Source organism: Delphinapterus leucas, chromosome 9 (assembly GCF_059928025.1).
Source record: "Delphinapterus leucas isolate spDelLeu-1000000601 "Yukka" chromosome 9, BTC_Dleu_Yukka2, whole genome shotgun sequence".
In the NCBI taxonomy this organism is placed as follows: Eukaryota; Metazoa; Chordata; class Mammalia; order Artiodactyla; family Monodontidae; genus Delphinapterus; species Delphinapterus leucas.
This window is the reverse complement of record NC_143137.1, coordinates 58,434,937-58,448,802: the sequence shown is the minus strand read 5'-3', so window position 1 is coordinate 58,448,802 and position 13,866 is coordinate 58,434,937. Positions and strand designations below refer to the sequence as shown.

The following is a 13,866-nucleotide window of genomic DNA, read 5'->3' as shown; positions in this document are numbered from 1 at the left end:
GGGCTCCAAAGAGGGGTTCCAGGGAAATGTGCATGTTTGAAAATCACTGGTATAGAAGAAATACCTGTAACCTTATAAATAAGAGCTACAAGGGGAGAGTGTAGAATGAGAAGGAAAGACGGATGGATGAGGACAGAGGAGGAAAGGGCAGGAAGAGAATTTAGACTAGCCCTATACAGTATAAGAGCTAGAACAGGGCAAAGGGACTTGGCAAAGAATTTGATAAGGCAGCAGTAAGCAAAGAGAGAGGCTTCCTTAGAAGACGGGCTCTTGACTGATGATGGCAGATTCGAGCTCTGGAAGCAGAAGTTTGTGGCTAGGGACATGCCGATCTCTCCTCTAGGTGTGGTGACTTAAGGAGAGGGAATGATAGAGGGAATAGACCTTCCACTGATGGGCTTCAGTGGCCAGTATTGTCTGGGGAAAGCTAGATTTCCCATAAGATTTAAGCATAGGAGAACTGTTCTAAGAAAAGCTTGAAGATATAGGTGGGGTTGTTTGAAACTGAAGAGTTACTACCCCAGGGGTTGGGGGCGGGGAAGGGAGGGACAGTGGAAGGGCCAAGAATAGTATAACTGTAAGTAAGAGAGTGTGTGTGTGTGTGTAAGAAAGGAAGGGGAGAGGGAGAGCAAGGGAGAAGGTAGAGTAGGAAGAAGGAAGAAGGAGGGAGAGAGAGAAGGAAAGAATTTAAACTGATTATAAGTGGAAATGAGGGTACAAGAAAAGATACAATATTGTTGATGTTGATATACATCAGAGTGATGGGGGAAGGACACAGGGAGGAAGTGGGCTGAGTTTTGTAATTGGTATAGAATAAACCAACCCCAAGTTTTGACACAATGACCTGGGATGCAGCAAAGGCCCAATACATTCAGGATGCCTCTTATTGGTTGATAAACACCTGGTTTTTCCAGGAGAAAGAGCCATTGTTCAAGTTACTGGAATGAACTTTTTACAATATTTGGAGAAAAGGATTCACATCCAAATCTTTGGACATATCTGTAGGAACAAAATAGGTCAGAAATAGTAAACTGTATGAAACTGGTTCCCCTATGTTAATTCTTGGCTGATTATTCTCTTTGTCATTACATAATATAATGGATGTAGGATGGGAGCAGTGCAATAAACCCATACACCCCTCTCTCTGCTTTGAGGAGTGTTCATTATATATAGAATAGGACTAGAAAGAACCTTCACAATTAAATATTTTAATTTCCTCATTTTATAAATGAGAAACCTGTAGTACAGGCAGGTCAAGGGACTCAAACAAAGTAATACAGCTTAGTCTCTTGCATTATGCTTTTTGGTCTAATTCCTTCTCTATATATTAAAAATTGAACATAGGTTCTTCCCATATTCCCATTTGCAGTGGCTTAGATGACATTGGTAATCCCTCAGATCAGATAATGACAATACCTGACAGTGTGAAAAATCCCAGAAATCTAAAAGAAATTTAGAGCTTTGAACATTTTTGTTAGGCCTTGAGATTTTAGCTTCCATGTGAAAACGTTGCTTTGATATGTGTATATGTGCATACTTATTCTCTATATTTTAAAGGGATTAAAATATCCAGGCATGCCAAACTTTGCACCAGATGAGCCAGGACAAATCTTCTTGATGGATTTAAATGAGCAAAACCCAAGGGTCCAGGCACTAAACATCAGTGATGGTTTTGACAAAGCATCATTTAATCCACATGGGATCAGTACTTTCATCGACAAAGGTAAAGCTTGAATGCTTAAGAATAAGGGGAAAATGAAGGAAATACAAACCACTCATCCTCAACTATTCAACATGTATGTGAAAGGAGGGAAGATGCCATTTTACCATGAAGATGTATATTTATAAGATAATAAATATGTATCAAAACATTTTTTAACGTCATGTTAAAGAGGGGGAGACTAGACTGTGGTCACACCCTCTTTCTCCTACCCCCTTTTCTTCTCATCTGACCATCAAAACCATTTGGGATATTGTTCTCAGAAATCTAACATATAAACTAAAGGCCCTTTGAAAATAATCTCGTGACATTTATAAAGCAACATAAAATGAAACAATGGATGAATTAGACATTGTTAAAATTAAAAAATTCAAAAGACACCATCAAGGAAGTGAAAAAACAACCTAAAGCATAAGAGAAAAAGATTTGCAAATCAGATATCTGATGAGGCTTATATCCAGAATATATAATTTTTACATCTCAACAACAAAAAGACAAATACCCAGTTAAAAAATGGACAAAGGATCTCAGTATATCTTTCCAAAGAGATACACAAATGGCCAATAAACACATGAAAAGATACTCAGTATCCTTAGTCATTAGGGAAATGTAAATCAAAACCATAATGAGATACCACTTCACACCCATAGGGTGGCTATAATTAAAAAAAGACAGACAGTAACAAACATTGGCAAGGATGTAGGGAAACTGGCATCCTCACACTTTCTGGTGGGATTGAGGGCAGTCACTTTTGAATGCAGTTTGACAGTTCCCCAAAATGTTAAAGGTAGATCTACCATATGATGCAGAAACTCTACTCCTTGGCACATACCTAAGAGAACTGAAAACATAGGTCTATACAAAAACTTACACACATATATTCATAGCAACATTACTCCTAATACTAAAAAGGTGAAAATAATCGAAATTCCCATGAAATGCTGAATGCATAACCAAAAGGTGGTATGTTTATACAATGGAATATTATTCAGCAATAAAAAGAAATGAAGTATTGATGAATGCTACAACGTGGATGAACCTTGTAAACATTATCCTAAGTGAAAGAATTCAATGACTAAATGCCACATATTGTATGATTCCATTTATATTAAATGTGCAGAATAGGCAAATTTATAGAGACAAAAAGTAGATTAGTGGTTGGCAGGGACCTGGGGGGGGGATTGGGGAGTGACAGCCAATGGATATGGGGTTTCTTTTTAGGGTGATGAAAATATTCTGGAACTAGATAGTGGTTATGGTTGCACAACTCTGTGAGTACACTAAAAACCACTAAACTATACATTTTGAAAGTGTGAGTTTAATGGCAAGTGAATTATATCTCAAAAAAGCTATTGTAGAAAACAAAGCATAGTTATGAATACACTATATATGCTTTAAAACAATAATTTCCAATATTACTTTTTACTTTATAGTTTATAATTCCAGACTAACTTAATTTTTAGATATTTGTGGGTCCACAGATCATGTAGAAGATAAGAAGAATGAAACCTCACTAGTAGTAACTATTAATATGTGAAGGGAAGGCCAAATGGAAATGTTGCAAATCAAAATTTTAAAATAAGTGGTGTTTTAATTCTTCCAAATACATACTGAAGTTACAAGGCATTGTTAATTGTGAAGTTAAATTTGCTAGAGTGATTTAAATGAATAAAAATGACTAATAATTATCTCAATCCACTTATCCAACCAATCAATGTTTCATTCTTTCATCTGCACCAACAGACTTGTTCATTTTTAAACTAATGGGTACCTTTTAAAATGCTTGAATACTATTTTACTAAGTAGGTTAAATATTCCCCTGAAATCTAATATATGATGTTTACTTGCCTAGCAAGCCCTTCTTTAAAAGATAATTGTACCTAACAATTTTATATTGCTTTACAGTTTATAAAGCACTTTATATATATTTTATTCCTCAGAATAAAACCCTGGGCCCAACCTTGACTCTTCCCCTCTCCCTGTCGCATTCAGTCAACTAGTTACAAAGTTCTGTCCAATTTAACCCTCAAATATCTCTCCAAGCTGCTGACCTCTCCCTATCCTCACTGCACCATCCCAGTCCAAGTCTCCAACATGTCTATCCTAGATTCTGCAGTGGTCCCTGATTGCACTTTCCCTCTTATACCAACTCAAGCTGTTTTTATAAGCAAGCATTATATTTTATACAAATCTGATCATGTCACTCCCTTCTGAAAATTCACCATATTGTTCCTGTCACTCTGAAGATAAACCCCAAATCTCCAGAATGGTTTCCAGGCGCTACCCCTACATATTCTGGCAACTAGATGCTCTCTCCAGCCTCAGTGGACACCACTGTCTCCCTGACTCTCTGGGCTAGTCACACTGGATTTCCTTTAGTCCTGCAGAATGCTGCATGCCTCAGGGCCTTTGCATCTGTAATTCCCTCTGCCTGGAATGTCTTTCCATTGATTTCTGGCTTATTCTTTTTCATCATTCAGGCCTCAGCTTAAATGTCACCTTCTCAGGGAAGCCTTCCCATCATCTTATTTCAGCCTGTGAACCTTGCTATATTTCTTCTCAATGAACTTCCTCTTTTAGCACTCATCAAAATGGTAATTAATGCTTTTTATTAATGTTAAAAGATAACAACCTTCTTTCCCTCTCCCACTATTGCTCTATAGTGGCTCCTTCTCTATAGTGGGCTCCTTCTCATCTCTAGATCCAAGCTTAGCTGTCACTTTTCAAGTGGGTGCAACTGTATGAAGAAGGCATATCTCCCCACTCCCATATTCTTTTATTTACTAATTATTTCCTTCCTGTTTTCTTCTCTAGAATGTAACCATCATAAAAGCATATGTGACTTGTTCATTGCTGGATTCCCAGAGTCTAGAAAAGTGTCTGCAGCATGTTAGGTGCTCTGTGAACATGCGTTAAATGAATAAATGAATGAACCCTATGAGTCAGGCAGGGCGCAGATACTGATAGTTTTATAGATGGAGAAATGGAGTTTAGAGACATGCAGTAAAGTGTGACTTCACTTCTGTCATTAGTAAATGGCAATGCCAGAAGTAGAACCCAGATGGTCTTACTTCTAATCCTATGTCCTTAATTCAGGTGAAATTTGGGCTCCTGGCTCTATTTAAATAATTTGAGAGTCATCACTTTTTTGCCTGACACCCAACTAGACATATGATGCTTCATTGGAGAAGGTGTAATGAGTGATCAGATTAGCCTGGGATAGTGTTAGAGGTGGGTTTTTTGTAAGGGGGGGAAGGGGAGGTGAGGGTTGGTTTTGGTTTGTTTTTTCTTTTTTTTTTTTTTTTTAAGATGGGACCAGTTTACAGATTAATCCTCAGGCATATAATCAGGCTTTCAGAAGTTAAGTATGTTGTGATTGACAACTTATTTTGTTAGTGACCTCCCTTAATTATGTATTTAATTCATAAGGCCAAAACATTACACATAAATTGGCATGAATGAGAAGACAGAAAACAAAAGTCTTCTCACCAAGCATCTCTTGTATGAAAAGAGGCCTTAAGAAGGGGGTAAAGCCAGGGCAGCAATGTATTTTCCATGCTGTGTCCAGCAAGAGTGTCTTGTCGAAGGGCCACGTGAGGGCTAAATGCTACTCAGGTTCTGCTTGCCAAGTCCCTGGAACAGAGTTGCCATGCCCTGGAACAGAGTTGGGTCAGACCAAAAGAAAGATTCATCTGCGAGGGAGCACTTTTCCTTAATTCAGGTAAAGGTGCCCATGTGGTTCAGGGGCCCTGAGTATAAGCCCCACATCTCAGGGCTCTGGCTTGCCCCGCTGCATGATTGGAAACCCCATCAAGAAAGGAACTGGGGAGATGAACGCAGATCAAATCCTGAATGGGAGCATGGGCCCAGGCTCTTTCAAACTCCAGAGTGCATCTGACTTAGAACTCCTGATAAGTCAGAAAACAGTACTCTGAGAAGCTAGAGTACTGCCCCCAGTCCTGTTCACAGCAGTTCACATTCCGGTATGAGAACAGATAGGTGAACATTCCTGAGGTTGGTTATACCTAAAATTGGCTAATCTATTTTCTTCTACATTCGTATTTACATTCCACGTCTACTGGGTTCATGAATAACTAAATATCGTTACTGCAACCTCAGGTAGGTGACTTGTGTCAGGAGTTCATTCTCTACCTGGGAAATGTTCATTTTAAAATATTTACACAGGCCTGACACTTCTTGAACGTGTGTTGCAATGTAGGCAGTTCTCACAGAAAAGAATTCTCGGCAAAGCTTTGCTTGCTGTACCCACTTCTCTTGTTGAGGGGCCACCGTGGGAAACCGCATCCGTGTTTATGCACCACTGTAGTTCTTCATCTTCCTGTTAGAGAGGGTGTGCACGTGAGGCTGAAGGGAGCATTGCAGAAACATCTGGGCTTGGCTTTGCCACTGGGTGGTGATGAAATTGCTGACGAGTTATTAACCGTCTGAGTGTCAGTTTCTTCAATAAAATGAGGATTCTGGCATTTGTTTGACTTACCTGTCAGATGGGTTGTGAGGCTCAAATGCAAGATGTATAAGAAAAATCCTTGGACATGACCAAGTTCTACACTAGGTGTAATAATAGTTGCAATAGAAGCAAACTTTTTGGAAATTATGTCTTTTTTCCACTTTAGACCAAATTGTTTATCTTTATGTTGTGAATCATCCCCACATGGAGTCCACTGTGGAGATATTTAAATTTGAGGAACAACAACGTTCTTTGGTACACCTGAAAACTATAAAACATGAACTTCTCAAAAGGTATGGAATTAAAGTATTTAATTTGCGCCTCTGCTGTGTGCTTTGTTTTCTGTAGTTCACAGCCTTTGTTAAACTTTTGTTTTGAAGCTTTTTCTTCTAAAGCTTTCTAAAGGTTCTCATGGTGACACTGCCAAGCACCTCACTAGAAATTGCTGTATTCGGTATTGAATATCTTTATATTCTCCAACTTTTTGAAAGCATTTTAACCCTATAAAGTTGCTCTAATTCCATCCTCCATAACACAACAGCGCAGAACCTGCTATTGGGCTCTTTAAAACACCCACACCCTTTAGTTGTCCTGGTAGGTTGTATTCTGAAAGCCATACCCATTGGGTGTTATAACCAGCCTCCAGAAGGACCATTCCTTTGTTCAATCAAAGTTTTAAAGTAACATTTGAAAAAAGGCCTGTAGGCCTATATAAAAATTCACATTTATTAAGTATTGACTATGTGCCAGGCACTGTGCCAAAATCCCTAATTCCCTTTCACTCTCACAACTGCCTTTAGTAATAGGCATGGGTAAACAGAGACTTAGAGCAGTTTGGGGTAAGTTACTTACCCAAATTACATAATTTGTAAGTGGTAGAACTAGGGTGTAAACCTTGACCCATCTGAATTCAAAGCTGGGCTCTTAATCACTGTGGTGAACAGCTTTGAGAAAAATTGTAAGTTTTTTACTGGCTAGGTTGCCTGTTTCAAGCCTGTAACGAACAATGAAGAATCTTTTATAAAATGGATTCAACGCTGAAAGACTGGTTCTAAAACAGTAGAGGTTAATCTTTCCATGAGGTAGAAGAGTAGGGAAAGAAAAGGAAGGAAGTTCATCTTCTCTCCTTTGCTCTCTTTTTCAACAACACATTTGAATTTCTCCCCATAGAATTTGGGGGCAACAAAAGGAGAGGCAGAAGAAGTAAGAGAACTTGAAGTTGTTGACTTTTCCCATGATGCACTGTGCTGGGTTCTGAGGCTCAGTGGGGACCAGGACTGCCACTGCTGGGTGACTGAGAAACTGTGGACAAGTCACTCAACCTGTGCTTCAGTTTTCCTCAGCAAAATGGGGATTCCCTCAAAGGCCTGACTTACCTACCTGGTGATTGTGAGGGTCAAATGCAATAACATCCCCTTGTGGGAAGAGTGCTTCAGAAAGCACAGCCTGAGGGAAAACTCAAGACACAACTTCTTTGTTAGGGAGTGCCAGCCCAGGATGCAGAAGTCAGAGACCAGCCTGAGGCAGGGAAAGCAGAGTGTTATGGGTTGAATTGTGTCTCCTCAAAATGATAAGTTGAAAATTTAACCCCTGATACCCCAGAACATGACCTTATGTGGAAATAGGATCCTTACAGATGTAATTAGTTAAGATGAGGCTGTATTAGAGCTGAGTGCACCCTTAATCCAATATGATTGATGTCCTTATAAGAAGACAGACAGACACACAGGGAGAATGCGTGTGAAGATGGAAAGTGAGATTGGAGTGATGCATCTACAAGCCAAGGAATGCCTGAGGCTACCAGAAGCTAGAAGAGGCAAGGAAGGATCCACCAGTAGAAACTTCAGAGGGAGTATGGCTCTGTCAACAATTTGATTTCAGACTTCTGGCCTCCAGAACTATGAGACAGTAAATTTGTGTTGTCTTAAGCCACCCAGTTTGTGGTACTTTGTTACAGCAGCACCAGGAAACTCATATGGGAGAGAGTCTATAGCAAATGCATTGTTAAGCTAGCTACTGCTACGTGCAACTGACTGCTTGAAATCATGGGATTGCCCTCCAGCAAGCAACATAAACCTCATTTCAAGACAATCTGGCCAAGATAAGAAAGGAAGAGGAGTTTATCCACCCCCGCCCCCCATCTCTCAGTAGTCAGAGGTTTGCCTCAAGGGGTGTTAATTCCTGCACATACCTTTTTACCCATGTGCAAGGCAAGTCTGGTGATATCCTGTGCTTTGAATTTGACACGGACGCCTGGAAATGGGAGTAAGAGGCCTATAACAGACATGAGGTAAGGCGCTATAAAGGTACACTGTGGAAAGTGTGTCAGATCCTATGCAGAGCTGGTTGAAATAGTGCCAGCTGGAATAGGGCAGGCGTGGCTTTGAGGATCTAAAGAGGACCTTGAGAGGTAGATAAACACATACCCAAGCATTTCAAAGGGTAGAACAAAGTGCTATGGAACAAATTATGAGGGAATTTAACTTAATCTATGGTGATAATACTTTTTGGAAGAAGGACTGCGTAAGCTGAGACCTAAAAGACAAGTAGCCCAATAACATTGGGAGAGTCATTGTACAACAAAACCTCAAAGTATTTCCTGATTCATCCAAATTTTTCTTTCCTAAATTTAATGTAAACTTGTATGGATATAACTGAATCACTTTGCTGTACACCTGTAACTAACACATCATTGTTAACTATACTCTAATATAAAATAAAAATTTTTTTAAATCATAAATGCCACTAGAAAGGGTGGCACATTAACTTTATTGACAATATTGTGCATTTTACAAAGTTGCTGAGTAAAGAAGCTTCACACACACACACACACAGGTTCAATCTTTTATTTTTTTACTTTTTTTTCTAGTCATCATCTCTTTTTTTCTTTTCCAAAATAGAAATGATTTTGTTTTAATTGTTGTGAGAATGAGACTTGGTTCATTTAAAAATTTCAATGGTATTGAAGAACATAAATAAGAAAGAATAACACTCATAATCCCACCTATGCAGAGAAAATATAAAGGTCAGGATGAACTGGGTCTTGCTACAATAATAGAAAAGAAAAACCCTAGCATCTTTAATGGCTCAAACCCACAAAGTTTTGTCTTGTTTTCATACTCATGCTACATATCCAATGTAGGTGATTCAGGGAGTCAGTTTTATGGTGTCCTCATTTAGAACCTTAAGAGAGGACCACACTCTCATTTATCAGAAAAGTTGCTGGTTACTGTGGAAGAGTGAGGGAAGCATGGTGGATCTTGTACTGCCTCTTAAAGTCTCCCATCTCGGAAGCTACATAAATTACTTCATTTTTTTTAAACTCTTTTTTTTTTTAACATCTTTATTGGAGTATAATTGCTTTACAATGGTGTGTTAGTTTCTGCTTTATAACAAAGTGAATCAGCTATACATATACGTATATCCCCATATCTCCTCCCTGTTGCGTCTCCCTCCCACCCCTCTAGGAGGACACAAAGCACCGAGCTGATCTGCCTGACCAGCTCTTTATCGGCAACCTGCTGATGAGGTGGACAGATCAGAGCTTAAAGATTTTTTTCAAAATTAGGGGAATATGGTGGAGCTGCATATTAACAACAGTGGGAAATTACCTAATTTTGGGTTCGTTGTGTTTGATGATTCTGAGCCTGTTCAGAAGGTGCTTAGCAACAGGCCCATCATGTTCAGAGGTGAGGTCCAGCTGAATGTGGAAGAAAAGAAGATTCGAGCCGCCCAGGAAGGGGACCGCCGAGCTAACCACCTGCAGGGACCTGGAGGCCCTCGAGGTGGGCTGGGTGGTGGGATGAGAAGCCCACCCCGCGGAGGCATGGTGCAGAAACCAGGATTTGCAGTGGGAAGGGGCAGTGCTCCAAAGCAGTGAATTGCTCTTCGCCGATCTTCAGGCAGCAGTACAAACCCTAGCTCCCACAAAACGGTAAATTTCTTCAGCCAACCTTTGGTATCTTGGAATCTGATCCTAGTCTATCATAAACTGCTTAAGTTTGTACAATTTTACTTTTTGTGTTAATGGTGTGTGCTCCTTACCCACCCCACCCCCATTTTAGTCCTTCACTTCCAATTTTGTGGAATGATATTTTAGGAAAAATGGATTTTTAAAGAACAAAAAAAAAAAAGACTGCATTTCCCTGCTTTACTTGCATATACAGACTGGATTTTAACAGTTTCCCCAAAGGAATGTTTCTTGCTTATTACTGACATTTGGTATGTTTCATTCATTGGAATATTTCTTACTTATTTTCTACATGTTTCAAAATCCTGGGAGAATTACAGGATTTGATAAACATTTTGAAGGCAGGAAAAACCCAAATTGTCTCTTCTTTGAGAGTCAGGACTACCTTGTGGTGCAGAAAAATTGCCATTGGAAAAATTGACAATTTAGATTCTCTCTGGTATGGTTAAAAACTGAATAAAAGGTGTTAGTGGAGTTTTTCTTTGGATACGCGATCACCAAACAGTTCCAAAACCTACTGCTTTTACCACTGAAATTTAAATTGTGAGATAGATTTTAAGTGTCTAGAATGCAACTGATAAGCTTTTCTTGAACTGTTAGACTTTTTTTTGAAGTAGAGTTTTTTCATGTTTAATTTGTATTTGTAAAAAAAAGAAAACAAAAAAATTTTAAAAATCTGAATAACATAAAACCAGAGCAAAACTGTTGTGCCTTCTATTTATCGTTGATTCCAGTCTTGGCAATTGTTTAAAGAAAAATAATAATAATTAAAAAAAACCTAGATTTGTTCTATCAGGTTCAGAGTGTGTGGGGAATTACAGAATCCCTCTTTCACCTGAAAAAAAAAAAAAAAACAGTCGCAAGTCAACAGATATAGATTTGAGGTTTATTTGTATACTTGTCTGTTTTTGCTGATTTCTGTGGAAGGGAGGAGTGAGAAAATAACAAATGGCTAAAAGAAAATCCATCAGGGCAATGAAAAGTCATGTACTTTCTGTGGAATCCTTTAATCCATACTAGTTCATGTATACTTTTTCAAACTGATGAATTTATTGGTCTTTGAGATTTAGTGATTTTAAATAGCCCATGGTTTTTTTTCTTTTCCTCTCTCTGTCTCTTTCTTTTTTTTTTTTTCTTTTTCATTTTAGTGTGAATGACATTGTGGTTCTCGGAGCAGAACAGTTCTATGCCACCAGAGACCACTATTTTACCAACTTCTTCTTGGTACTATTAGAGATGGTCATGGATCTTCGCTGGACTTACATTCTTTTCTACAGTCCAAGAGAGGTTAAAGTGGTGGCCAAAGGATTTATTTCTGCCAATGGGATCACCATCTCACCAGACAAGAAGTAAGCTCTTTTATAAATTCCAACCCTTTACCCTTGACATTTTCATGGATTCCTTCCCTGAAGAAGTGCTTACTTCCTGAGGCTTAAGTAGTCAATACATGTGTGGAGGGATCCAGCGTGGCCAGGGTTCACAATAAATGTGTGATCTTAAGCCAACCATGCCCTCTTGCACTTTAGGGTCCCCCAACAAAATGAGGGATTTTGACTCAAGGATATGAGGTCCTTGTTCCAGACTCTTATGTGACTAGAAAAGAGTATAAATGCAGGATACCTCTGCCCCTTATGAAGCTAGAAGGTCTTTAATCCCTTATACTAAGTTCAGTTACCCAAAAGTTCTTATTGGAGAGGGAGACCCAACTTAGATTGGGCATTGGGATTGTATAAGTTTCAGACTTACTGTTACACTACAACAGAATTTTCTATGAGAAGACATTATTTTATGCAGCATAAAATTTTATGAGAAACTCTTTTAAAGTGTTTTTAAAATGGAAGGTTATTTAAAAAGAAGAGTACCATGAATATTAAATGTAAAGGTGACATAATAAATAGAGATGATCCCTGTGGAAAACAACACTAAGTATTCTTCCTGTTTTTAAAAATAATTGTGACTGAGTTTCATGATCATCTGCTACTTCTTTTCAAGCACGAGTTTCTGGAAGTATAGGCTCTATTGGACTTACGAGAGGTCCACTTACCTCCATTCAATTTAAAGAATAGAGTGTGATTCGTAACTGATGAGACTGAGCCTATATGTCATCTAGAAACACAATTCCATTACCTTACGGTCATATCTCATATTCAACGCGTACTTAAAGCACTTCAAGAGTATTAAAAATACCAGTCCATTATCTTTTACTGTAGTTTAGAAAGGCACTGTGGTGGCACTTTGAGCTACTGTGAATTTGTATACTTCTCCAAAATAAAAGTCAGTATCATCTCTCATTACTACTTGCTTAAATGTAAATGTTACTTACTTCAAAGGTATATCTATGTAGCTGATGTACTGGATAAGAACATTCATGTAATGAAAAAACATGACAACTGGGATTTAACTCAACTTAAGGTAAAAGTACCCTGTCTTCCCACACAACGTGTTCTATTACATTAGCTCCCAAGCTTGACCTGGGAATGCGCTCCTTGAATGAAGAAAATGAGACTGTTTTAGAAGAATGTTGGTGAGATTATGTTTGCACTTCTAAAATTCAGTAGCAAAAATCTAGTTTCAGGAGCCAGAAGGAGCTGGTGGGAGGGAGGAGGTAGGGAAGAAAGTCAAAACAATGTCTTCACTACTTCCTCTTTGTTGGAAGGTAATCCAGTTGGGCACCTTAGTGGATAACTTAACTGTTGATCCTGACACGGGAGATATTTTGGCAGGATGCCATCCTAATGCCATCAAGCTGCTGATGTATAATACTGAGGATCCTCCAGGGTCAGAAGTAAGTTCTTATACTTCTCTAAGCTCATGGGAAAAGCGGCAAGAACAATCAATTTGTTGAGGTGACTTGGGAGAATTTAGCAGGTCATATGTGATGTTCCAGGATTGAACAAATTCTGCATATGGGAAGAGTAAAGATTTGGGGCAGGTTGGGGAGATACAGCCCATTAACCGCTTCAAGTCACCTGGTGACTGTTTAACATCAGTGCTAAACAGCATATCCCATCCTTGCAAAGGCTGTACTTGCTATTGGGAATCATGGGAAAATATGAGCTTGATTATTCAAATTGACCCAGATTCCCATATCATAGTTCCAATCAGGATGTAGGCTCTGAGCAGGCCCTAAAGTTAGGCAAAGGGAGAGTCATATATGGAAACATCTTTCATACTGCCCAACAGGAAGCTCCCATGAAAGGGTTTAAACGACTGTAGTCTCATAACAAAATTAGATTTTGCCCGCAGGTTCTATTATATATGATAGTGTTGAAGAATGTCTCATTTTATAGATGTTATTTTAAGTCTCTTCTAAAATAATATCATATGCCATTGAATTTTATATGGCATTAGAAACAATAGCATAAAGCATTGCAATTTCTATAGCATTGAGCTTAAGAATAAAAAAATCTCTAGTGAATTTAACTACAGATATAAATTCTTGGCACACATACTAGGAGAGATTTTTTCACAAAAATTTACTGAGCACTTATAATGTACTAGTCTTTGTTCTAATGCTTAGAAAATAATCAGAAAACAAAACATACAAAGATCCCTGCTGTTAGGGAGGGAGAAAGACAATGAACAATAAGTATAAGAAATAAGTAAATTAGATAGTAAGTTTGCAAGTGGTAAGTTCTATGGGAAGAAAAAGCATAACAGTAAAAGGGATCAGGATTACTGTGAACAGAGGGATGGCAGGTCTTATTA

At 38.6% G+C, this 13,866-nt stretch overlaps 1 protein-coding gene across 1 annotated transcript in view; it reads left to right on the top strand.

The window, feature by feature from the left end:
• The window catches only part of PON3 (paraoxonase 3), a 36,699-nt gene that overhangs the window by 17,365 nt on the left and 5,468 nt on the right, over window positions 1–13,866 (top strand). Inside the window, exons 4-8 of the mRNA XM_022586420.3 lie at window positions 1,558–1,723; window positions 6,355–6,481; window positions 11,307–11,507; window positions 12,489–12,570; window positions 12,815–12,943. Coding sequence (XP_022442128.1) covers window positions 1,558–1,723; window positions 6,355–6,481; window positions 11,307–11,507; window positions 12,489–12,570; window positions 12,815–12,943 — 705 coding nt within the window. The remainder of the gene's footprint in view (window positions 1–1,557; window positions 1,724–6,354; window positions 6,482–11,306; window positions 11,508–12,488; window positions 12,571–12,814; window positions 12,944–13,866) is intronic.